The 24,909-nt window shown below is 47.8% G+C and overlaps 1 protein-coding gene across 2 annotated transcripts in view; it reads left to right on the top strand.

The window, feature by feature from the left end:
- The first annotated feature begins 6,262 nt into the window (after positions 1 to 6,262).
- SLC12A5 (solute carrier family 12 member 5) overlaps positions 6,263 to 24,909 on the top strand; it is an 86,769-nt gene continuing 68,122 nt past the window's right edge. For both annotated transcript variants that reach the window (XM_075571791.1, XM_075571790.1), the window contains exons 1-4: positions 6,263 to 6,471; positions 18,746 to 18,825; positions 20,277 to 20,408; positions 21,311 to 21,457. In XM_075571791.1, coding sequence (XP_075427906.1) covers positions 6,420 to 6,471; positions 18,746 to 18,825; positions 20,277 to 20,408; positions 21,311 to 21,457 — 411 coding nt within the window. In that variant the 5' untranslated portion in view covers positions 6,263 to 6,419. The remainder of the gene's footprint in view (positions 6,472 to 18,745; positions 18,826 to 20,276; positions 20,409 to 21,310; positions 21,458 to 24,909) is intronic.

Genomic DNA, 24,909 nt, shown 5'->3' with positions numbered 1-24,909 from the left:
CCCCTTTCCCTACGCAATAACGCGGACAGCAGCCGGTCCCAATACAAGCCCCTAATGCTAACCCACAACATCCTAGCCAAGTCTGCCCTCATCCCCAACTGCCTTCCCTCTGGCTGACGCTCTGCTCGCTTCCCTGCCCAGTGCACTTAGGAATCCCCGCACAGCCAGGCTTCCAGGGGGGCTTGTCCTGGACCAAAGACACAAATAACAAAATCAACCACTGACCGTTTACCAGTTTGGTCTAACATAACATAACCCTTACAATGCCCCGATGACCACCTGCCCAACTTAATAACTGACTCCCCTAGGCCTAATCTAGCTGCTTCAGATGCCGCCCTCATTCTAAAAGAATGAGACTTAATTATCAAGTCGCTAAGGCAATGAAGGGGTACCTGGTTTATTGGGGATGGAGGGGTTGGGTGAAGGGGGTACTTGCCCCAGGGTGGGTGGTTAGGCCTACCAGGATGATTGCAGTAGGAGTTAACCCCTTCATTACCATAGCGGTGGTAACTGCTATGGTAATTAAGGGGTTAACCCCTCCCGCTACCCACCCGGTAAGCCTAACCATCCACCCTGGCCTAACCCCCCCCTTCTCCCAACCCCTCTACCCCAATAAACATTAAAATACAACAACGCTACTACCCACCCCCTCTACCCCCAACCTCTTCCTCCCGCCAACACATACAGTACAATAATGGGCAAAAGTCCTATTATCCAGTTCTGGATAATAGCGCATTTGCCCATTAAAAATAAAACATTACCCAGCCAAAGTAAAGTAAATGAAAGTTCTACTTACCCCTGCCAGGATGAAGGCCATCCTCGTCCTCATCACCGTCCACACGTCTTCAGTGGGAAGCAACATTAAATTAAAACTAACTACTGGCCACTGACCCCTTAATCACCTTAGCGGTTAGTAACCGCTATGGTAATTAAGGGGTTGACCCCCTTCCCAACTACCCACCCAGGAGCCTAACCATTCTCCCCGGGGAAACTGCCCCCAACCCCCACCCCCTCTACCCATTGATTGTCACAGTGGTAAATCATGCCCACAATATGCAACTTAAAAAAAACTATTAAAAAAAGAGCCACAAAATAAAACACAACATTTAAATAAAAACAAGCATTTGACAATAAAGCCACTGATTGTGACTGTGGTAAACCATGCCCACAATATGGGCATGGATTTCCACAATGGGCAATCTAAAAAAAAAAAACAATAACAAAAAATAAAATACATTACAATTAAATAAAAACAAACATTTGCCAAGAAAATGCATTGCTTGTCACTGTGCTTATCTACACCCAGAAAGGGGCATAGATAAGCACATTGCCAGTCAAAGGGAAACCTAAAAAAAATACACAATTAAATAAATCAATGTGTTTCTTACCTTTGCCAAGAATCACCCTCGTCCTACTGCCGCATCCACACTTGACCCACGACGCAATGTTCCTCATCAGCCTGATGCGCAGAAGTTCACGATCCTCTGTTGATTGAAGAGACGTCTCTTGTAGGTCCTTCCTTTCTTTTATTCCTTTCTTTTATTCCTTTCTTTTCTTCTTTCTTCTCGTCTTTGTAATCCAGAGGGACCCAGAGATGTTTCTCCGAAGGCTTCTTGGGCTCAAATGAGGTGGGACAGACCTTTATATAAGGCCTGTGATGTCACATTTGACTGTCAAATGGTACACCCCCAATCCGATTGGTTGGTGTACCATGTGACAGCTTCCATTTTTTTGAAGGATGTGACGTCATCTTAAAGGGAGTGAAGCCAGCCAATCAGGTAGGATATCCTTCACTCCCTTTAAGAGGACGTCACTTTAGCCCCCCAAAAATGGAAGCCATCACATAATATACCCACTAATATCCTCCCCGGTAGGCCTAAACACCCACCACAGGGCAAATAACACCTTTACCCACCCCCTCTACCCCCTAGTAAACCGGCCACTGGTATTCTTCATTATCTCAGTGGTTAGCCGCTAAGTTAATGAAGCTCCCAGTAAATGTACTTTTATTACATAGGATGGAAGCAAGGGGTCTCTGGAGCTTATATTAATGCGGGTCAGCTCCGGAGACTCCCGGCTTCAATCCTATGCAGTAAAAATATTTTTTTTCTTCAGGGCCACGTCGCGGATCCCATCTCGCCACCAGTTGCAGCCACGATGCGAATCTCAGAGCTACTATAATTGCTCGATATTTTAAAAAATGTGAGTTTGAGCTGTTTTGGAACTCCCGCACGATTTGTCTGAGTGGGAGCGCTACCGATCGGGGAGAAGCACCTCTCGAGCGAGTTTGGCATATTATCTAAACTTTCTGAATAGCTACACATGTCAACTTATTCGGGAAGTGCTCAAAATTCTCGATAAGTCACTTATCAAAGCTACTAGAATAGGCCACTTAGTCTCTCTCTCTCTCTCTCTCTCTCTCTCTCTCTCTCTCTCTCTCTCTCTCTCTCTGTGTGTATGTATCTCGCTGTCTCTCTCTGTGTATCTCTCTCCCTCTCTCAGTGTGTATCTCTCTCTTTTGTGTGTGTATTCTCCACTCTCTATCTCTCTTTCTATGAAAACTGGTTGAAGGACAGACAACAGAGGGTTGTCATAAATGGAACTTTTTCAGGTTGGGCTAGGGTCGTGAGTGGAGTACCTCAGGGATCGGTACTGGGACCCCTGCTTTTTAACTTGTTTATTAATGACCTTGAGGTTGGCATCGAGAGCAAAGTCTCCATCTTTACTGATGATACTAAATTGTGTAAAGTAATAATCAGAGCAGGATGTAATTTCTCTTCAGAAGGACTTGGAGAGACTGGAAACGTGGTCAGGTAAATGGCAGATGAGGTTTAATACAGATAAATGTAAGGTTATGCATTTGGGATGCAAGAATAAACAGGCGACTTACACATTAAATAGGGATAAATTGGGGGAATCCTTGATGGAGAAGGATCTAAGAGTGCTTGTAGACAGCAGGCTTAGGCCAGGTCCCCAAGTGGCCGCTACAGCGCACGCTATGGCGTGAGCACCGCACACAAGGTACATCCCTCTATGGGCAGGCCCCAGTCGGCGTCTCTCTGTGCGCACACAAGCCGCGATGCTTGACTGCCTTTGCCAAAAGACAAGATTTTTGTTTTTTTGGCGCGGCGGCCGAGCATTGGCCACGTCCCAGCGGTGGTTCAGCCAATGAGGGCGAACCAGCCACGCCGCCACCTGTCGGATCTCCTGCTCGGCCCTGAAAGCATAGCCGCAGACCACAGGTCATGACTGAAACAGGTGCACGCGCCGCCAGACACTCCGGCGCGCATACAGCCGTGACCACTCGGGCCGTAGCCTTAGCAGTAGTGACCAATGTCAGTCAGTAGCTGCCAAGGCAAACAAGTTCTTATCTTGCATTAAATGGGCAATGGATGGAAGGGAAGTAAACATAATTATGCCCCTTTATAAAGCATTAGTAAGACCACACCTACAATTTTGGTAATTGTTGGAGTACAATTTTGGGCACCAATCCTAAGAAAAGACATTATGGAACTAGAGAGAGTGCAGAGAAGAGCCACCAAATTAATAAAGGGGACGGACAATTTAACTTATGAGGAGAGGCTAGCTAAATTAGATTTATTTACATTAGAAAAGAGGCGTCTAAGAGGGGATATGATAACTATATACAAATATATTCGGGACAATACAAGGAGCTTTCAAAAGAACTATTCATCCCACGGGCAGTACAAAGGACTCGGGGCCATCCCTTAAGGTTGGAGGAAAGGAAATTTCACCAGCAACAAAGGAAAGGGTTCTTTACAGTAAGGACAGTTACAATGTGGGATCCATTACCCATGGAGACTGGGATGGCAGATACAATAGATTTGTTCAAAAATAGGTTGGACATGTTTTTTTTTTAGAAAGGAAAGGTATACAGGGATATACCAAATAAGTAAACATGGGAAGGATGTTGATCCAGGGAGTAATCTGATTGCCAATTCTAGGAGTCAGGAAGGAAGTTTTTTTTCCCTTATGAGATATCATTAGATGATATGACACTGGGGTTTTGTGTTTGCCTTCCTCTGGATCAATAAGTAAGTATAGATATGGGATAAAGTATCTGTTGTCTAAATTTAGCATAGGTTGAACTTGATGAACGCATGTCTTTTTTCAACCTCATCTACTATGTAACTATGTAACTATGTAACTATGTATCTCTCTCTTTCTCTCTCTTTCTCTCTCTGTCTCTTTGTATCTCTCTGTGTATCTCTCTCTCTGTGTATCTCTCTCTCAGTATGCATCACTCTCTTTCTGTGTGTGTATCACTATCTCTCTGTGTATCTCTCACTGTGTGTATCTCTCTGTATCTCATAGTGTACATCTCTCTTTCTGTGCATATCAGTGTCTCTCGCTCACTGTGTTTACCTCTCTCTCTGTATATCTCTCAGTGTATATCTCTCTTTCTGTGTGCATATCAGTGTCTCTCGCTCACTGTGTGTACCTCTCTCTCTGTATATCTCTCAGTGTGTATCTCTCTTTCTGTGTGTTTATGTGTGTATCTCTCTCACTGTGTATCTATCTGTCTTTCTGTGTGTATATATCACTATGTATCTCTCTCACTGTGTATCTATCTGTCTTTCTGTGTGTGTATCACTATGTATCTCTCTCTCACTGTGTGTATCTCTCTCACTGTGTATCTTTCTCTTGGTGTGTACCTCTCTCTCTCTCTCTCTCTCTCTCTCTCTCTCTCTCTCTCTCTCTCACTGTGTGTATCTCTCTCTCTCTCTCTCTCTTTCTCTCTCTCTGTATCTCTCTCGGTGTGTACCTCTCTCTATCTCCCTCTCTCTCTCACTGTGTGTATCTCTCTCTCTCTCTCTCTCTCTCTCTCTCTCTCTCTCTCTCTCTCTCTCTCTCTCTCTCTCTCTCTCTTTCTGTGTATTCTCTCTCTGTCTCTCTCTCTGTGTGTCACTTTTTCTTTCTGTCTGTCTCCCTGTTTGTATCACTCTCCCTATCTCCCTCCTTCTTGCTCTCTTCCCCCTACTCTATCTTCCCCTCTCTTTTCCTCCCTCTCCCCTCTCTGTCTTTCACCCTCTCTCTTTCTGTCTTTCCTGCTCCCCCTCTATCTCCCTGTTTCACTCTCTCTCTCCCTATCGCCTTCCTCTCTGACTCTCTCTCTCTTCCCCCTCTCCCTCATGCTCCTCTCTCTGACTCTCCCCCCTCCTGTCTCTCCACCTTTGTATCACCCCCCTCTCTCCTTCTTTTGACAACTTTCCCCCCCTCTCTCTGACTATCCCCTCCTGTCTCACCATCTCTGTGTGTATGACTCCCTCTCACCCCACTCCTCTCTCTGACTCTCCACTACTCTTTCTGACTCTCCCCCTCCTCTGTCCATCTCTGTGTGTATTACTCCCCTTCTCTCAATCCTTCTCTTGACTATCTTCCCCTCTCTTCCTCCCCTCTTCTCTCTCCATCTTTCTCTCCCTCCTTCTCTGACTCTCTCTCCCTCTCTCTGACTCTCTCTCCCTCTGTGTGTATCACTCTCCCTCTCTACCTCCCTCCCTCCTCTCACTCCATCTCTGTATCACTCCCCCCTCTCTCTCCTTCTCTGACTCTTTCTCCCCCTTTCTGACTCCCTCTCTCTGACTCTCCCCCTCTCGGATTCTCCCCTCTCTGGCTCTCCCCCCCCCCCCCACACTCTCTCTGACTCTCCTCCTTCTCTAACTCTCTCCCCTCTCTCTGACTCCCCCACCCCCTCCTCTCTCCCTCGGTGTGTATCACTCTTTCCCCCTCTCTGACTCCCCCATCCCACTCTCTCCCACTCTCTCACACCCTCTCTGACTCTCCCTCTCTGACTCTCTATGTCTCTCTCTGACTCCCCCCTCCTCTCCCTCCTCTCTCTCCATCTCTGCGTGTATCACTCCATCTCTCCCTGCCCCTCTGACTCTCCCCCCTCTCTCACACCCCCTCCTCCTCTCTGACTCTCCCCCTCTCTCTCTGACTCTCTACCCCCTTCTCTTACTCTCTCCCCCCTCTCTCTGACTCTCCCCCCTCCTCTCTCTCCATCTCTGCGTGTATCACTCCCTCTCTCTCCCTCCTTCTCTGACTCTCTCTGACTCCCCCCTCCTCCTCTCTCCCTCGGTGTGTATCACTCTTTCCCTCTCTCTGACTCTCTCCCTTTCTCTGACTCTCTCTTCCCCCCCCCCCCCCCCCTCTCTCTGTGTATCACTCTCCCTATCTCTCCACCCCCCCCACCTATCTAATTCAGTATATGGCTCTGTGAGTGCGCGCGCTGAAGGATCTCTGCACTGCAGCCTCCCCCCCCCTCTCTCTCCCCCTCTCCTCCTCTCCCCCCTCTCCTCCTCCTCCTCCTCTCTCTCCCTCTCTCTCACATCGCTGCAGTGTGAAGCATCATCCCGGGGAAGGGAAGAAAGGACGGTGAGAGGTGTGCAGAAGGAGGGATGCTGAATAACATGACAGAGTGTGAGGATGGAGAGGGGGGTACCAGCCAAGGTAAGTAAAGGAATCTGGGGGGGGGAGGGAGGGGGGAGTTTTTCTGCAGTGGTGCTTGTGAAGGGGAGGGGGGGAGTAGACAGACAGGGGGTGTCCCCAAGGATGTGCTCAGCTGACAGACCCCCATCTCTATGCATGAACACAGCAGAGACATCCCCCGAATTGTGGGGACCCCCCTAGATACCTGCTGCATCTGCATGCACAGCACCCTCTGCTAACCCCTCTCCCCTCTGTTTAGTCTCCCCCCCCTACTTGACTCCTCGATACCCTCCCCCGTCTGAAACTTCATCTCCCTGTTGACCCCCCACTTCCTCTGCTGACCTCTCCTCCTGTTGAGCTCTCCCACTAATTCACCCCTCTTTCAATAAGGCACCCCTTTTCCTCCTGCGGACCCGTCTCCTCCTCCCAACCCCCTATCCTGCCCCCTCTTTGCCCTGCTGAGCCATTTCCCCCTGCCGAGACTGACCAATTTCCCCCTACTGAGACTGACCCATTTACCCTACCGAGATTGAGCCATGTCCCCCTACTGAGACTGACCCATTTACCCTACCGAGATTGAGCCATGTCCCCCTACTGAGACTGACCCATTTACCCTATCGAGATTGAGCCATGTCCCCCTACTGAGACTGACCCATTTCCCCTACTGAGGCTGACCCATTTCCCCTACTGAGACTGACCCATTTACCCTACCGAGATTGAACCATGTCCCCCTACTGAGACTGACCAATTTCCCCTACTGAGACTGAACCATTTCCCCCCACTGAGGCTGACCCATTTCCCCTACTGAGGCTGACCCATTTCCCCTACTAAGACTGACCCATTTCCCCTACTGAGACTGACCCATTTCCCCTACTGAGACTGACCCATTTCCCCTACTGAGACTGACCCATTTCCCCTACTGAGACTGACCCATTTCCCTCTACTGAGACTGACCCATTTCCACATGCTGACACCCCCCTGCATCATCTCTCATCCTCAATTCCTCAGTACTCATACTGTACTTTGCATTTCACACCCACCATATTTAAGAACTCCCTCTGACTTATACACTTTACCATCCCTCCCCCCTAATACTCCTCTTTGCCCCTCAGGATCCCTGTCTCTGAGCAGTCAGTGTAGATGAGAAGCAGGTGGAGGTGGAAGAAGATGGGGGGGGGGGGGGGGAGGAGGAGGGGTTGGGGGTGAAGATAATAAAGAGCTGTATGATGATATAATAATGAAGATAATGAGGAGCTGTATGAGGATAATGAAGATAAGGAGGAGGAGCTGTGTGATGATGATGATGATGATGATGATGATGATGATGATGATGATGATGATGATGATGATGATGATGATGGTGATGATGATGATGATCAGGAAGAGCTGTATGATGAGCAGAGAAAGAGGAGATGATGATCAAGAACTGTATGATGATAACTAAGATGATGAGTGTAAGCTGTATGATGATGAGGTGGAGGAGCTGGATGATGATGGTGATGGTGGTGATGATCTCTTTGATGATGAGGAGGAGCGGTATGATGAGGAGCTGTATGATGATGATGAGGAGCTGTATGATGATGATGAGAAGGAAGAGGAGGATCTGTATGATGAGGAGGATGTTTCTGTATGATGATTATGAGGAGGAGCTGTATGATGATGAGGAGGAAGAGTTGCTGTATGATGCAGATGAGGGGCTGTGTGATAATGATAAGGAGGAGCTGTATGATGATGATGATGAGGTGGAGCTGTATGATGATGATGATGAGGAGGAGCTGTGTGACGATGATGATGATGATGATGAGGAGCTGTATGATGATAATTATGAGCAGCTGTATGATGATGACGAGGAGGAACTGTATGATGATGATGATGAGTAGATGTATGATGATGATGATGATGAGGAGCTGTATGATGATGAGGAGGAGCTGTATGATGATGATGATGGGTAGCTGTATGATGATGATGATGATGAGGAGCTGTATGATGATTAGGAGGAGCTGTATGCTGATGATGAGGATGAGTTGCTATATGATGATGATGAGGAGCTGTATGTTGATGATGAGGAGGAGTTGCTGTATAATGAGGAGGGGCTGTATGATCACGAGGAGTAGTTGCTGTATGATGAGGATGAGGAGTTGCTGTATGATGAGGATGAGGAGGAGTTGCTGTATGTTGATGATGATGATGATGAGGAGCTATATGATGATGATGGTACGGAGGAGGATCTGTATGTTAATGGTGAGGAGTTGCTGTATGATGATGATGAGGAGTTGCTGTATGATGAGGATGAGGAGGAGTTGCTGTATGATGAGGATGAGGAGTTGCTGTATGATATGGATGAGGAGGAGTTGCTGTATGTTGATGATCATGATGAGGAGCTATATGATGATGATGGTACGGAGGAGGATCTGTATGTTAATGGTGAGGAGTTGCTGTATGATGATGATGATGAGGAGCTGTATAAAGATGACGAGGAGCTGTATGATTTTGAGGAGGATCTGTATGATTATGAGGAGGATCTGTATGATTATGAGGAGGATCTGTATGATGATGATGAGGAGGAAGAGGAGGATCTGTATGATGAGGAGGAGGCGCTGTATGATGACGATCAGGAGTTTATGTATGATGATTATGAGGAGGAGCTGTATGATGATGAAGAGCTGTATGATGATGATGAGGAGCTTTATGATGATGATGATGAGGAGGAGCTGTATGATGAAAATGATGAGCAGCTGTATGATGATGATTATGATGAGGAGCTGTATGATGATGATGAGGAGCTGTATGATGATGATGAGGAGCTGTATGATGATGATGATGATGATGAGGAGGAGCTGTATGATGATAATGATGGGCAGCTGTATGATGATGATGATGATGATGATGAGAAGGAGCTGTATGATGATGATGAGGAACTGTATGGTGATGATGATGAGGAGGAGCTGTATGATGATGATGAGGAGTTGCTGTATGATGATGAGCTGTATGTTGATGAGGATAAGAAGCTGTATGATGATGATTAGGAGGAGCTGTATGATGATGATGAGGAGGAATAGCTGTATGGTGATGATGAGGAGAAGGAGCTGTATGGTGATGATGATTATATGGAAGAGCTCTATGATGATGATGAGGAGCTGTATGATGATGAGGCTGATGAGGAGAATCTATATGATGATGAGGAGTAGTTGTATGATGATGATGAGGAGCTGGATGATGATGATGATGATGAGGAGCTATATGATGAGGAGGTGTTGCTGTATGATGACGAGGTGATGGATGATGAGGAGGAGAAGCTGTATGATGATGAGGAGGAGTTGCTGTATGATTGTCAAGGGTGGATCTATTCCTAGAGTGGATCCCAGTGGCAGAAACAGCAGAGAGCATGGCCGGGGTCACAAGCAGTGGTCGGAGGTAGGAAGCAGGTAGCGTGGTCGGGGTCACAAGCAGAGGTCGGAGGCTGGCGGCAGGTAGCGTGGTCGGGGTCACAAGCAGAGGTCGGAGGCAGGCAGCAGGTATTGTGGTCGGGGTCACAAGCAGAGGTCGGCACCGAGGAGACAGGAACAGGACAATAGCAACAGTAGCAAACATCGGAACCTAGTAGGAGCTGGAGGACATGCACTGACAGACAGGAAGGAGAAGCTTATATAGACAGGCTGAGAGGTATAACACAGGTGTAGAAGTGTCAGGTTTCAGGGTCTGGAATGTACTTTGAGAGAGCTAGCAGAGTAGCAGCAGTCCCAGTGGATAAACATGGGTACTGCAGGCTAGAACATGACATTACTTCCCCCTCCCAAGAGCGTTCTCCGGACAATACTTCCTAGGCTTGTCTGGATATCTCCGGTAGAAAGCTCTGACTAGTCGTGGAACGTGTACGAAGTCTTTGGGTTCCCAGGACCTCTCCTCAGGGCCATAGCCCCCCCAGTGGACCAGGTACTTGTAGTCTCCCTCGGTGTAACCTGGAGTCCAAAATTCTCTCCACAATGAATTCCTCTTCATTATCCACAAGGACAGGGTCAGGAGGAAGAAGTTTCCGTCCAGGAAATGAATTCTCCCGGCATGGCTTCAGCAGGGAAGTATGAAAAACGGTGTATTTTGATGGCCTCTGGAAACTCTAATCTAAAGGACAGAGGATTTGTTAGTGCTGAAATGCAAAATGGCCCGATGTATTTTTGTCCTAATTTAATGGTTGGAACGTTTAATCGTAGATTTCTCATAGAAAGCCAGAGCTTATCACCAATGTGAAATTCTGGGGAGGGTCTGTGGTGTTCGTCTGCTGCTCTTTTGTACTTTACTTGAGCCTCACAAAGTGTCTCTTTGAGGGTCTCCTGGACCGCTCGTAGAATCTCAAGTTTCTCTGTAACTGCCGGAATGGGACCCGAAGATGTAAAACGAGCAATGAAGGTTGGATGAAATCCAAAATTTGAGAAGAAGGCCCTCTTCTGTGTCGATGAATGATGTGAGTTGTTGTACGAAAACACAGCTAGAGGTAGAAAGTCAATCCAGTCATCCTGGAGATGGCAAACAAAACATTGTAAGCTTTGTTCCAATGTCCAAGGTCCTTTCGGTCTGGTCATTGGATTGTGGATGATAGCCAGACAATACATTTAAACTAATTCCTAGAGAGAAACAGAAAGCCTCCAAAATCTTGAAGTGAATTGCACCCCTCTATCAGATATGATCTCATCTGGAGCCCCGTGAAGCTGGAATACCACTTCCATGATCAACTTGGCTGTCTGGTCTTCTGAAGGGAGATTCTGTCCTGCAATGAAGTGAGCCATTTTTGTAAGTCGATCCACAACTACCAGAATAGTATTATGTCCACTTGTCCACCTGGGTTGGTCAACAATAAAATCCATTGATATGGACCCCCAAGGATGAGTAGGAACCGAAAGAGGCTGCAGCAAACCCACAGGGGATGCTCGAGGAGTCTTGGTCCTATCACAGGTCTCACAGGAGAGGACATAGTCTTTAACATCTTGTGCTAATTTAGGCCTCCAAAAAGAGCGGGACAACAGTTCCTGTGTCTTGAGGACACCTGGGTGACCAGCGGGTCGGGAGGCATGCATTAATTGGAGCACCTCTAATCTTACCTCCTTAGGGACGAACAGATGGTCCTTACAGTTCCACAGGCCATCACATAGAAATAGTTCCGCTTCTGGTGGAGGTTTATTAAGAAACGAGTCGTCTGAGTAGGCTCCCTTAATTCGTGCGAGGAGATCGGCGGAAAACGTAACGCCCAGAAAATGTTTCTTTGGAAGAATAGTTTCTTCTTGCTTTTTATCTGAACAAGGATTAGGCAATAACTGTGACAAGGCGTCGTCAGCCTTCCCATTCTTGGAGCCGGGCGGTATGAGATGTGGAACTGAAATCTTGCGAAGAAGAGAGCCCACCTGGCTTATCGCGCAGACAGTCTCTTTGCGGATCGAATTAATTCTAAGTTCCTGTGATCCGTAAAGATGGTAACCGGGTGATTGGCCCCCTCCAGTAAATGTCTCCACTCTGAGAATGCGGCTTTTATAGCCAAAAGTTCCTTGTTTCCGATGTCATCATTTCTTTCAGCTGTTGACATTTGGTGCGAATAGAAAGCGCATGGATGAAGGAGCATCTTGGGTCCAATTCTTTGTGAAAGAATGGCACCAACAGCGGAGTGGGATGCGTCCACTTCCATGACAAATGGTAGTGCTGGATTCGGATGAATGAGGATAGGGGCAGATGTGAAAAGTGACTTCAACTGTTCAAATGCCGCATCTGCTTCAGGAGACCATTTGAAGGGGAATTATTTCCGTGTGAGTCGGTTGATTGGGGCAATAATGCCAGAGAATTTTTTAATAAAACATCTATAGAAGTTGGCAAAACCCACAAATCTCTCAATGTCTTTCTACTTTCGAGGAATTGGCCATTCCATCACGGCTTGAATCTTGCCTGGGTCCATACTCAAACCCTCAGGGGAGATGACATAACTGAGAAATTGCATGATGATTTTTACAAAAATTGCATTTTTCTAATTTGATGTGCAATTTGTGCTTCCGGAGATGCTCTAGGACAATCTGGACATGTTTCTGGTGATCCATGATGTTATCTGAGAAGACTAGGGTATAATCCAGGTATGCCACTACGAATTGGTCCAGTAACTCTCTGAGAACATCATTAATTAAATGCTGGAAAGTAGCAGGAGCATTACGGAGTCCAAAAGGCATCACCAGATATTCATAGTGCCCATAACGGGTTCGGAAGGCTGTCTTCCACTCGTCACCGGGTCGGGTGCGGACCAAATTATATGCCCCTCGTAGATCTAATTTGGTAAAGATCTTGGCTGACCGAATTCTTTCCAATAGTTCGGAAATCAGAGGTAACGGATACCTGTTCTTCACTGTGATCTTATTTAGTTCCCGATAGTCAATGCAGGGGCGTAGAGAACCAACTTTCTTTTCCATGAAGAAGAGAGCAGCATCTGCCTGGGAAGTAGAGGGTAGAGTGTCAGATGAAACCCTTCGACAGGTTCTCCTGTAGGTAGTCATTGAGGACCTTCAATTTTGGTTCTGAGAGGGAATAGATTCTTCCGAAAGGAATGGCAGCACCCGGTAGTAATTCAATGGGGCAGTGATAAGAACGATGTGGGGGACGGGTATCCGCGTTCTTCTTGTCACACACATCCAAAAACTCAGAGTATGGAGTCGGCAGTAGATTTTCTTGGGACGAGGAAATCTTATGTATTCCCACACACTCTGGTATAAGAGTTTTAGGTAGGGAGACTAGCTGACAGTGCTCCGAGGAAGATGTGAGTATCTTGGTCTTCCAGTCAATTAGTGGGTTGTGGATCATGTGCCATGGAATCCCCAGAATCACTGGAAACAAAGTTGAAGGAATAAGACTAAATTAAATCTTCTCCTGATGATTGGGCTCTATGATTAGTGTTACATTACTTGTTTCATGGGTAACAGGTCCAGAGCTCAAAGGAGAACTGTCAACGACTTACATCCTTTCTGGCAATTCCTTGGCTATAAATAGTACCGAATGGCTCTTGGTGAAATTTATGTCTATAAAATTCCCTGTTGCCCCTGAGTCATCCATTACAGTGGTTGAAAAACAATGTGTTCCCTCCTCGATTATAATAGAGACCAGGTGGTGTGGATGTAGAGCAGGAGGGTTACCTTTACTTTGAGAAGCTGAGAAAACAGTCTTTCAAATGACGTGCAGCTGATTTCTCCTAGGGCTCTGGAAAGAAGACGTCCGGGACTTATTTGGGCAATCGGCGAGATAGTGTCCATCATTTCCGCAATACAAACAGATATCTTCTGTTTGGCGTCTATTCCTTTCTCCAGTTGAAATAGGTCCCCACAATGTGTTTACCTGTATTGGCTCCTCCTCAGTCTCCTGGGAACATCTTGGGGTGCTGACATCTCTAACCCTGGGGTTGTTTGGCATGAACCCCTGTCTCTCCAATCGTCTTTCAGTAAGGCTTCGATCGATTTGAATGCATAAACGGACAAATTCCTCAAACCCCTCTGGTGGCACCACCCGGGCAAGTTTGTCTTTAATTTGCTCAGAGAGACCCTGCCAAAAATGATATCTCTGAGCGGCCTCATTCCACTTAGTGTCGGTAACCCATCAGCGGAATTCAGCGGCGTACTCAGCTGCCGAGCGTCTTCCTTGACGAAGGTTGTTCAGAGTTGCTTCAGCGGTTGCACCACGGTTTGGGTCATTAAAAATCAGACTTATGGCTTTGATTAATCCTTCCAGATCCCTTAGTAGTTGGCTATCCTGTTCTAACATAGGGGAGACCCAAGCAAGGGCCTCATCCTTGAGCAGGGTTATGATCAGTCCAACCTTGGCTTCGTCGGTATTAAAGATGGTGGGCTGTAGCTTAAACAGAAGTCTGCATTGATTAAGGAAACCCCGGAATGATTATTTTTCCCAAAAAAATCTTTCCGAAAGGGGTACACGGGGCGCGGTTTGCACAGGCACCGTATTTTGAACAGGCGCAGCAATTATAGATGCACGCAGTTCACGTACTTCAACTTCTGCGGAGGCGGTTTGTTCTTCCGTGCGGACGGCACGTTCTTCCGAGCGGACAGCACATTCTTCCAAGTGGAAGCATGTTCTTCCACGCGACCAAGACGGTTGTAAACATGTCCTTGTTGTTCTTGGAAGCCAACCATGGCACATTGCAAGTCAATAATCTGCTGAGCCTGGGTCAGGTCTGTTCTGGCGGAATTCATGGTAGGGCCTGTTTATTCTGTCAAGGGTGGATCTACGGTAAAGTGGATCCCAGTGGCAGGAGCAGCAGGTAGCGTGGTTGGGGTCACAAGCAGAGGTCGGAGGCAGGCGGCAGGCAGCGTGGTCGGGGTCACAAGCAGAGGTCGGAGGCTGGCGGCAGGTAGCGTGGTCGGGGTCACAAGCAGAGGTCGGAGGCAGGCGGCAGGTAGTGTGGTCAGGGTCACAAGCAGAGGTCGGCAACGAGGAGACAGGAACAGGACAATAGCAACAGCAACAAACACAGGAACCTAGCAGGAGCTGGAGGAACCAGTATAAACAGGCACTGACAGACAGGAAGGGGAAGTTTATATAGACAGGCTGAGAGGTATAACACAGGTGCAGAGGTGTCGGGTTTCAGGGTCTGGAATGTACTTTGAGAGAGCTAGCAGAGTAGCAGCAGTCTTGGTGGATAAGTATGGGTACTGCAGGATAGAACATGACAATGATGATGAGGAGGAGCTGTGTGATGATGATGTGGAGGAAGAGGAGCTTGATGATAATTATGAGGAGTTGTTTGATGATGATGTTGAGGAGCTATATGATGATGAGGAGCTGTATGATGATGGGGAGGAGCTGTATGATGATAATGATGAGGCGTTTCTGTATGATGATGATGAGGAGGAAGAGGAGCTTGATGATGATTATGAGGAGTTGTTTGATGATGATGATGAGGAGCTATATGATGATGAGGAGCTGTATGATGATGAGGAGGAGCTGTATAATGATAATGATGAGGCGTTTCTGTATGATGATGAGGAGGAGGAAGAGGAGCTTGGTGATGATTATGAGGAGTTGTTTGATGATGATGAAGAGCTGTATGATGATGATGAGCTGTATGATGATAATGATGAGAAGTTTCTGTATGATGATGAGGAGTTTCTGTATGATGATGATGTGGAAGAGCTGCATGATGATGAGGAGGAGTTGCTGTATGATGACGAGGAGGAAGAGCTGTATGATAATGATGGGGAGCTGTATAATGATGAGGAGGAGTTGCTGTATGATGATGATGAGGAGGAGAAGTTGCTGTATGATGAAGATGATGATGAGGAGTTGCTGGATGATGATGATGAGGAGGAGAAGTTGCTGTATGAGGAAGAGGATGAGGAGGAGTTGCTGTATAATGATGATGATGAGTAGTTGCTGTATGAAGAAGAGGAGAATCTGTATAATAATGATGATAAGGAGATGCTGTATGATGATGATGAGGAGGCGTTACTGTATGATGATGAGCTGCATGATGATGATGAGGAGGGGGTAGAGCTGTATGATGATGAGGAGGAGGGGCTGTATGATGATGAGGATGAGCTGTATGATGATGATGACTTGCTCAATGATGATGATGATGAGAAAGAGGAGCTGTATGATGGGGACCTGTATGATGATGATGAGGAGCTGTATGATGATGATGATGATGTGGAAGAGTTGTATGTTGATGATGAGGTGGAGGAGATGTATGATGATGGGGAGGAGTTGCTGTATGATGATGATGATGAGTTACTGTATGATGATGAGGAGCTGGATGATGATGATGAGGAGGAGGAGGAGGAGAAGTTTCTGTATGATGATGATGATGAGGAGCTGTATGATGATGATGAGGGGGAGTTGCTGTATGATGATGATGAGGGGGAGTTGCTGTATGATGATGATAAGGAGGAGTTGCTGTATGATGATGATGAGGAGGAGGAGGGGTTGCTGTATGATGATGATGATGAGTAGTTGCTGTATGAAGATGAGGAGAAGCTGTATAATAATGATGATGAGGAGATGCAGTATGATGATTATGAGCTGTATGATGATGATGAAGAAGAGGGGGAGGAGCTGAATGATGATGAGGAGGGGCTGTATGATGATGATGAGAAGCTGTATGATGATGAGGAGCTGTATGATGATGAGTAGGAGTTGCTGTATGATGATAATGAGGAGGAACTGTATGATGATAATGATGAGCTGTAAGATGATGATGAGGAGGAGTTGCTCTATGATGATGACGAGGATTTGCCGAATGATGATGAGGAGCTGGATGATGATGATGAGTTGCTGTATGATGATGATGTGGAAGAGCTGCATGATTATGATGTGGAGTTGCTGTATAATGATGATGATGAGTAGTTGCTGTATGAAGAAGAGGAGAAGCTGTATAATAACGATGATGAGGAGATGCTGTATGATGATGGGGAGGAGGTGCTGTATGATGATGAGGAGGAGGTGCTGTATTATGAGGAGAAGCTGTATGATGATGATGAGGAGGAGGTGCTGTATGATGATGGGGAGGAGGTGCTGTATGATGATGAGGAGGAGGTGCTGTATTATGAGGAGAAGCTGTATGATGATGATGAGGAGGAGGTGCTGTATGATGATGAGGAGGAGGTGCTGTATTATGAGGAGGAGTTGCTGTATGATGATAATGATGAGGAGGATTTGCTGTATGATGAGGATGATGATGAGGGACTGTTTGATGATGAAGAGGAGTTGCTGTATGATGATGATGATGATGAGTTGCTGTATGATGATGATGAGGAGGTGTTGTATGATGATGATGATGAGGAGGTGCTGTATGATGATGAGGAGGTGTTGTATTATGATGAGGAGAAGCTGTATGATGATGAGGAGAAGGAGGTGCTGTATAAAGATGAGGAGGAGGTGCTGTATTATGATGAGGAGGAGGTGCTGTATTATGAGGAGAAGCTGTATGATGATGATGATGAGGAGGTGCTGTATGATGATGAGGAGGAGGTGCTGTATGATGATAATGATGAGGAGGATTTGCTGTATGATGAGGATGATGATGAGGGACTGTTTGATGATGAAGAGGAGTTGCTGTATGATGATGATGATGATGAGTTGCTGTATGATGATGATGAGGAGGTGTTGTATGATGATGATGATGAGGTGCTGTATGATGATGAGGAGGTGTTGCATTATGATGAGGAGAAGCTGTATGATGATGATGAGGAGGAGGTGCTGTATAAAGATGAGGAGGAGGTGCTGTATTATAAGGAGAAGCTGTATGATGATGATGAGGAGGAGGTGCTGTATGATGATGAGGAGGAGGTGCTGTATGATGATGAGGAGGAGGTGCTGTATTATGATGAGGAGGAGGTGCTGTATTATGAGGAGAAGCTGTATGATGATGATGAGGAGGTGCTGTATTATGAGGAGAAGCTGTATGATGATGATGATGAGGAGGTGCTGTATTATGAGGAGAAGCTGTATGATGATGATGATGAGGAGGTGCTGTATGATGATGAGGAGGAGGTGCTGTATTATGATGAGGAGGAGGTGCTGTATTATGATGAGGAGAAGCTGTATGATGATGATGAGGAGGAGGTGCTGTATAAAGATGAGGAGGAGGTGCTGTATTATGATGAGGAGGAGGTGCTGTATTATGAGGAGAAGCTGTATGATGATGATGAGGAGGAGGTGCTGTATGATGATGGGGAGGAGGTGCTGTATGATGATGAGGAGGAGGTGCTGTATTATGAGGAGAAGCTGTATGATGAGGATGAGGAGGAGGTGCTGTATGATGATGAGGAGGAGGTGCTGTATTATGAGGAGAAGCTGTATGATGATGATGAGGAGGAGGTGCTGTATGATGATGAGGAGGAGGTGCTGTATTATGATGAGGAGGAGGTGCTGTATTATGATGAGGAGAAGCTGTATGATGAGGATGATGAGGAGGTGCTGTATGATGATGAGGAGGAGGTGCTGTATTATGATGAGGAGGAGGTGCTGTATTATGATGAGGAGGAGGTGCTGTATTATGAGGAGAAGCTGTATGATGATGATGAGGAGGAGGTGCTGTATGATGATGATGAGGAGGTGCTGTATAATGATGAGGAGGAGAAGCTGTATGGTGATGAGGAGGAGGTGCTGTATGATGATGATGATGAGGTGCTGTATTATGATGAGGAGGAGGTGCTGTATTATGATGAGGAGAAGCTGTATGATGATGATGAGGAGTTGCTGATGATGTGTGTTCTAGAGGTGCATAGGGTGCCATAGGGAGGTGGTGATGTCTTGTCTTTGTTTGCAGGAGATGGGATTCCGAAGGAAAGCTCCCCATTTATTAACAGCTCAGAACTGGACACAGGGAAAAACATGGCGCTGTTTGAGGTGAGACACGCCCGGCGTGCTGTGCTATTCCCATTCCTTTGTAACATCTTTCTTTCTCCCTTTCTCCCATATTCCACCTATTTATCTCTCCCACTCTCTCTCATACTCATCTTTCTCACACACACCCTCTCCCTGACATTCACACTCCTCCTCTCTCATCCTCCCTCTCCCTCACTTTCACACGCCTCCTCTCTCTCTAACCCCCCTCTCCCTCACTTTCTCACTCCTCTCTCTCTAACCCTTCTCTCCCTCACTTTCACACTCCTCTCTCTCTAACCCTTCTCTCCCTCACTTTCACACTCCTCTCTCTCTCTCTAACCTCCCTCACTTTCACACTCCTCTCTCTCTCTAACCTCCCTCTCCCTCACTTTCACACTCCTCCTCTCTCTCTAACTCTCCCTCACTTTCACACTCCTCTCTCTCTCTCTAACCTCCCTCACTTTCACACTCCTCTCTCTCTCTAACCTCCCTCTCCCTCACTTTCACACTCCTCCTCTCTCTCTAACTATCCCTTACTTTCACACTCCTCCTCTCTCATCCTTCCTCTCCCTCACTTTCACACTCCTTCTTTCTCACTCCCCCTCTCCCTTACTTTAACTCTTCCTCTCTCTCTCACTCCCCCTCTCCCTCACATTTACACTCCTCCTCTCTCTCTCACACACCCTTTCTCCCTCATGTTCACACTCCTCCTCTCTCATCCTTCCTCTCCCTCACTTTCACACTCCTCCTCTCTCTCATCCTCCCTCTCCCTCACTTTCACACTCCTTCTCTCTCTCATCATCCCTCTCCCTCACTTTCACACTTCCTCCCTTACTTTAACTCTTCCTCTCTCTCACTCCCCCTCTCCCTCACTTTTACACTCCCCCTCTCTCTCACACACCCTTTCTACCTCATGTTCACACTCCTCCTCTCTCATCCTTCTTCTCCCTCACATTCACTCCTCCTCTCTCGTACCCCCCCTTCTCCCTCACTTTTACACTCCTCCTCTCTCTCTAACCCCCCTCTCCCTCACTTTCACACTCCTCCTCTCTCTCACCCCCCTCTCCCTCATTTTCACACTCCTCCTCTCTCTCTAACCCCCTCTCCCTCACTTTCACACTCCTCCTCTATCTCACCCCCTCACTTTTACCCTCCTCCTCTCTCACTTCCCACCTCTCTCTACCCTCTTTCTCCCCCACTTATCCTCTCTCTCACACAACCTGTCATTCTCACTTACCTTACCTCTCTCTCTCTCTCTCTCTCTCTCTCTCTCTCTCTCTCTCTCTCTCTCTCTCTCTCTCTCTCTCTCTCACACACACAATCCCCCTATTTCTCACTCATTCTCACACTCCCTCTCTCTCTTTTTCTCTCCCCCTATCTCACTCCTCCATCTTTCTTTCGCTCCTTCTCTCTCTCTTTCCCCATCACTCTCTCACACTCGCTCTCTTCCTTTCCCTCCCTCTTTCTCTCAGGAGGAGATGGACACCAGTCCCATGGTCTCCTCGCTCCTCAGTGGTTTGGCCAATTATACGAACTTGACACAGGGCGTGCGAGAACATGAAGAGGCCGAGAACGACGAGGGGAGCAAGAAGAAGCCAGTCCAGGCGAGGAGCCGGTCCCTCTCCCCCACCAAATACCCCACCTAACCATGTCTAGAAATATCCCCCTCCATCACCAAATACCCCACCTAACCATGTCTAGAAATATCCCCCTCCATCACCAAATACCCCACCTAACCATGCCTAGAAATATCCCCCTCCGTCACCAAATACCCCACCTAACCATGCCTAGAAATAACCCCCTCCATCACCAAATACCCCACCTAACCATGCCTAGAAATATCCCCCTCCGTCACTAAATACCCCACCTAACCATGCCTAGAAATACCCCCCTCCAGCACCAAATACCCCACCTAACCATGCCTAAAAATACCCCCCTCCGTCACTAAATACCCCACCTAACCATGCCTAGAAATACCCCACTCCAGCACCAAATACCCCACCTAACCATGCCTAAAAATACCCCCCTCCATCACCAAATACACCACCTAACCATGCCTAGAAATACCCCCCTCTGTCACCAAATACCCCACCTAACCATGCCTAGAAATACCCCCCTCCATCACCAAATACCCCACCTAACCATGCCAAGAAATAACCCCCTCTGTCACCAAATACCCCACCTAACCATGCCTAGAAATAACCCCCTCTATCACCAAGTACCCCACCTAATCATGCCTAGAAATACCCCCTCCGTCACCAAATAGCCCACCTAACCATGCCTAGAAATACCCCCTTCCATCACCAAATACCCCACCTAACCATGCTTAGAAATACCCCTCTCTGTCACCAAACACCCCACCTAACCATGCCTAGAAATACCCCCCTCCATCACCAAAGTCTAGAAATACCCCCTACCCCCACAATGTATCTGACCCATCACCCCAATATAATCCCCTGTCACGTCTCTGCTCCCCATATAACAGCGCCCTGTTCTGTGTTTGCAGGCCCCTCGGATGGGCACGTTTATGGGCGTGTACCTCCCCTGCCTGCAGAACATTTTTGGGGTGATCCTTTTCCTGCGCCTAACTTGGGTTGTGGGCGTTGCTGGAGTCCTGGAGTCTTTCCTTATGGTCTTGATGTGCTGTTCCTGTGTGAGTATAGCCCCGGGGCAATAACGCCACACCAGGGGCAGCAACCTGAAGCTTGAGTAAATAACATTCGATCTGGGGCAAGAACACTGCCCTGGAGGCAATAACGACAGTCCCAGGGTAATAACACCAATACAGCTCTGGGATCTAGAGCCAGAGGAGGGAGAGGGATTGTAAGGAGCGAAGCGGGGAATTAAACGTGTTGTTCATAATGAGAGCGTCCTGACATTCAGCTTTGGGCAGGACATAGGGCTGGGTGATCAGCTCACGGTTAGTCCTCTGGCTGCTGGATGCAGGAGTTTGTGCTTCTCTCCTTACTTCTCTGTGCTTCTCTGCTCATCTCTCTGCTCCTCTCCCCTCTGCTGCTTCCCTCACTGCTCCAATCCCCTCCGCTCCTTTGCCCCCCTCACTGCTCCCCTGCTCCTCATCTCCCCTCACTCCTCCGTCACGTGCCTCTCCTCCCCTCACTGCTCCCCTCCTTTCCCTCCTTGATTCCCTCTGCTCCTCTCCTCCCCTCACTGCTCCCCTCCTTTCCTCACCTCATTGCTCCCCCCGCTCCTCTCTTCCCCTCACTGATTCCCTCTGCTCCTCACCTCCCCTCACTGCTCCCCCCGCTCCTCTCCTCCCGTCACTGCTCCCTTCCCATCACTGCTCTCCTTCCCTCACTTCTCCCCCGCTCCTCTCCTCCCCTCACTGCTCAGCTCCTCCCCTCACTCCTCCCTTATGCTCCTCCCTTCACTGCTCCCCTCCACGCCTCACTACTCCCCTCCGCTCCTCTCCTCCCGTCACTGCTCCCCTCAGCTCCTCTCCTCCCCTCACTGCTCCCCTCCGCTCCTCTCCTCCCGTCGTTGCTCCCCTCCGCTCCTCTCCTCCCCTCACTGGTCCCTTCGCTCCTCTCCTCCCCTCACTGCTCCCCTCCACTCCTCCCCTCACTGGTTCCTCTGCGCCTCTCCTCCCCTAACTGCTCCATTCGCGCCTGTCCTCCCCTCACTGCTCTGCTGCTCCGCTCCTCCCCTCACTCCTCCCTTACGCTCCTCCCTTCACTGCTCCCCTCCACTCCTCACTGCTCCCCTGCACTCCTCACTGCTCCCCCCTCCTCCTCACTGCTCCCCTCCACTCCTCACTGCTCCCCTCCACTCCTCACTGCTCCCCTCCACTCCTCACTGCTCCCCCCTCCTCCTCACTGCTCCCCTCCACTCCTCACGGCTCCCCCCTCCTCCTCACTGCTCCCCTCTACTCCTCACTGCTCCCCGCTGCTCTTTCTCTCACTGCTCCCCTCCTCACTGCTCTTCTCCTTCCCGAGCTGCTCCCCACTGCTCCCCTCTGCTGCTCACTGCTCCCCTCTGCTCCTCACTGCTCCCCTCTGCTCTCCTCCTCCCCCACTGCTCCCCTCCACTCTTCACTGCTCCCTTCTGCTTCTCACTGCTCTTCTCCCTTCACTGCTCCCCTCCACTGTCCTCCACTCTTCTCCTCCCCTCACTGCTCCCCCCCCCCCCCGCTCCTCTCTGCTCTTCTCCTCTCCCCTCGTCTCTGTTCCTCTTTGTTCTTCCCCGCTTCTCTCCTCGCCACTTAACAAGAAGTGGTATGCTGCACACCAAATGAAGAGTATATATACATACAATATTACCGGTGCTGCTGGTTCACTGGGTACCTGCCATGGTAATCCAGATCTGGGCTAATGAAAAGGAGATCCGGCGCCCCCGAATTTGCTGAATAAGAGAATATATGTAAGCCGCACCATAGTGGGATCTGTTAGTAACTATAGGAGAATCTCCTTTTCATCCATTCTCTCCTCGCCACGCCTCGCCACGCCACGTCCTAGATCCTAGTTGTGTAAAACCTGACACACAGATTCAGCAAAATTTCCTCCCTTCCCTGTAACAGACACTAATTCCCTATGCTGGTAGATGGATGCAATGTTTCATATCACAAAAAGGTGAAGCAGTCCCATGATGCACTGCACCGTCTGTCCCATGATGCACTGCGCCATATACCTCACCCTGATTTATCTCATCTCTGCCTGTTGTCGATTTGTACTTATCCACAGTGCACTGCATCATATTCATCCCACAATGCACATATCTCCCTTATCCCTGCGTCTGATATCATATCCTCTGACTGCACTGCATCTGATATAATATCCTGTAACATTGCACTGCATCTGATATCATATTCTGTAACTGTGCAATGCGTGTGATATCATATCCTGTAACATTGCACTGCATCTGATATCATATCCTGTAACATTGCACTGCATCTGATATCATATTCTGTAACTGTGCAATGCGTGTGATATCATATCCTGTAACTGTGCACTGCATCTCATCTGATATCACATCCTCTGATTGTGCCCTACATCTGACATCATATCCTCTGACTGCACTGCCTCTTATATCATATCCTCTGATAGTGCACTACTTTGTTATCATATCCTTTGACTGTGCACTGGGTCTGACATCATATCCTCCGACTGTGCACTGCACCTGATATCATATTCTCTGAGTGTGCAGTGCATCTGATATCATATCCTCCGAATGTGCAGTGCATCTGATATCATATCCTCTGATTGTGCACTGCATCTGATATCATATCCTCCGACTGTGCACTGCACCTGATATCATATTCTCTGAGTGTGCAGTGCATCTGATATCATATCCTCCGAATGTGCAGTGCGTCTGATATCATATCCTCTGATTGTGCACTGCATCTGATATCATATCCTCTGATTGTGCACTGCATCTGATATCATATCCTCTGATTGTGCACTGCATCTAGTATCATGTCCTCCGATTGTGCACTGCATCTGATATCATATCCTCTGATTGTGCACTGCATCTGGTATCATGTCCTCCGATTGTGCACTGCATCTGATATCATATCCTCTGATTGTGCACTGCATCTGGTATCATTTCCTCTGACTGTACACTGCATCTTGTCTCATATTTTCAGATTCTGCACTGCTTCTGTTATCATCTTCTGAGTGTGCATTTCATCTGATATCATATCCTCTGACTGTGCGCTGCATCTGATTTCATATTATCTAATTGTGCACTGCATCTGGTATCATATCATCTGAGTGTGCACTGCATCTGATATCATATCCTGTAGCTGCACACACTGCGTATGATATCATATCCTGTAACTACTGTGCCCTACATCTGACATCATATCCTCTGACTGCACTGTGTCTGATATCATATCCTCCGGCTGTGCACTGCATCTGGTATCATATCTTCTGAGTGTACACTGCATCTGATATCATATACTTCCACTATGCACTGCCTCTTGTATCTCATTCTCTAACTGTGCACTGCATCTGGTATCATATCCTCTGACACTGCACTGCATCTGATCTCATATCATGTAACTGTGCACTGCATCTGGTATCATATCCTGTGACTGTGCACTGCATATGATCTCATATCATGTAACTGTGCACTGCATCTGGTATCATA

This window comes from Ascaphus truei, chromosome 15 (assembly GCF_040206685.1).
Source record: "Ascaphus truei isolate aAscTru1 chromosome 15, aAscTru1.hap1, whole genome shotgun sequence".
Lineage (NCBI taxonomy): Eukaryota > Metazoa > Chordata > Amphibia > Anura > Ascaphidae > Ascaphus > Ascaphus truei.
The sequence above is the reverse complement of the archived record's forward strand: the minus strand, read 5'-3'. Positions and strand labels throughout refer to the sequence as shown.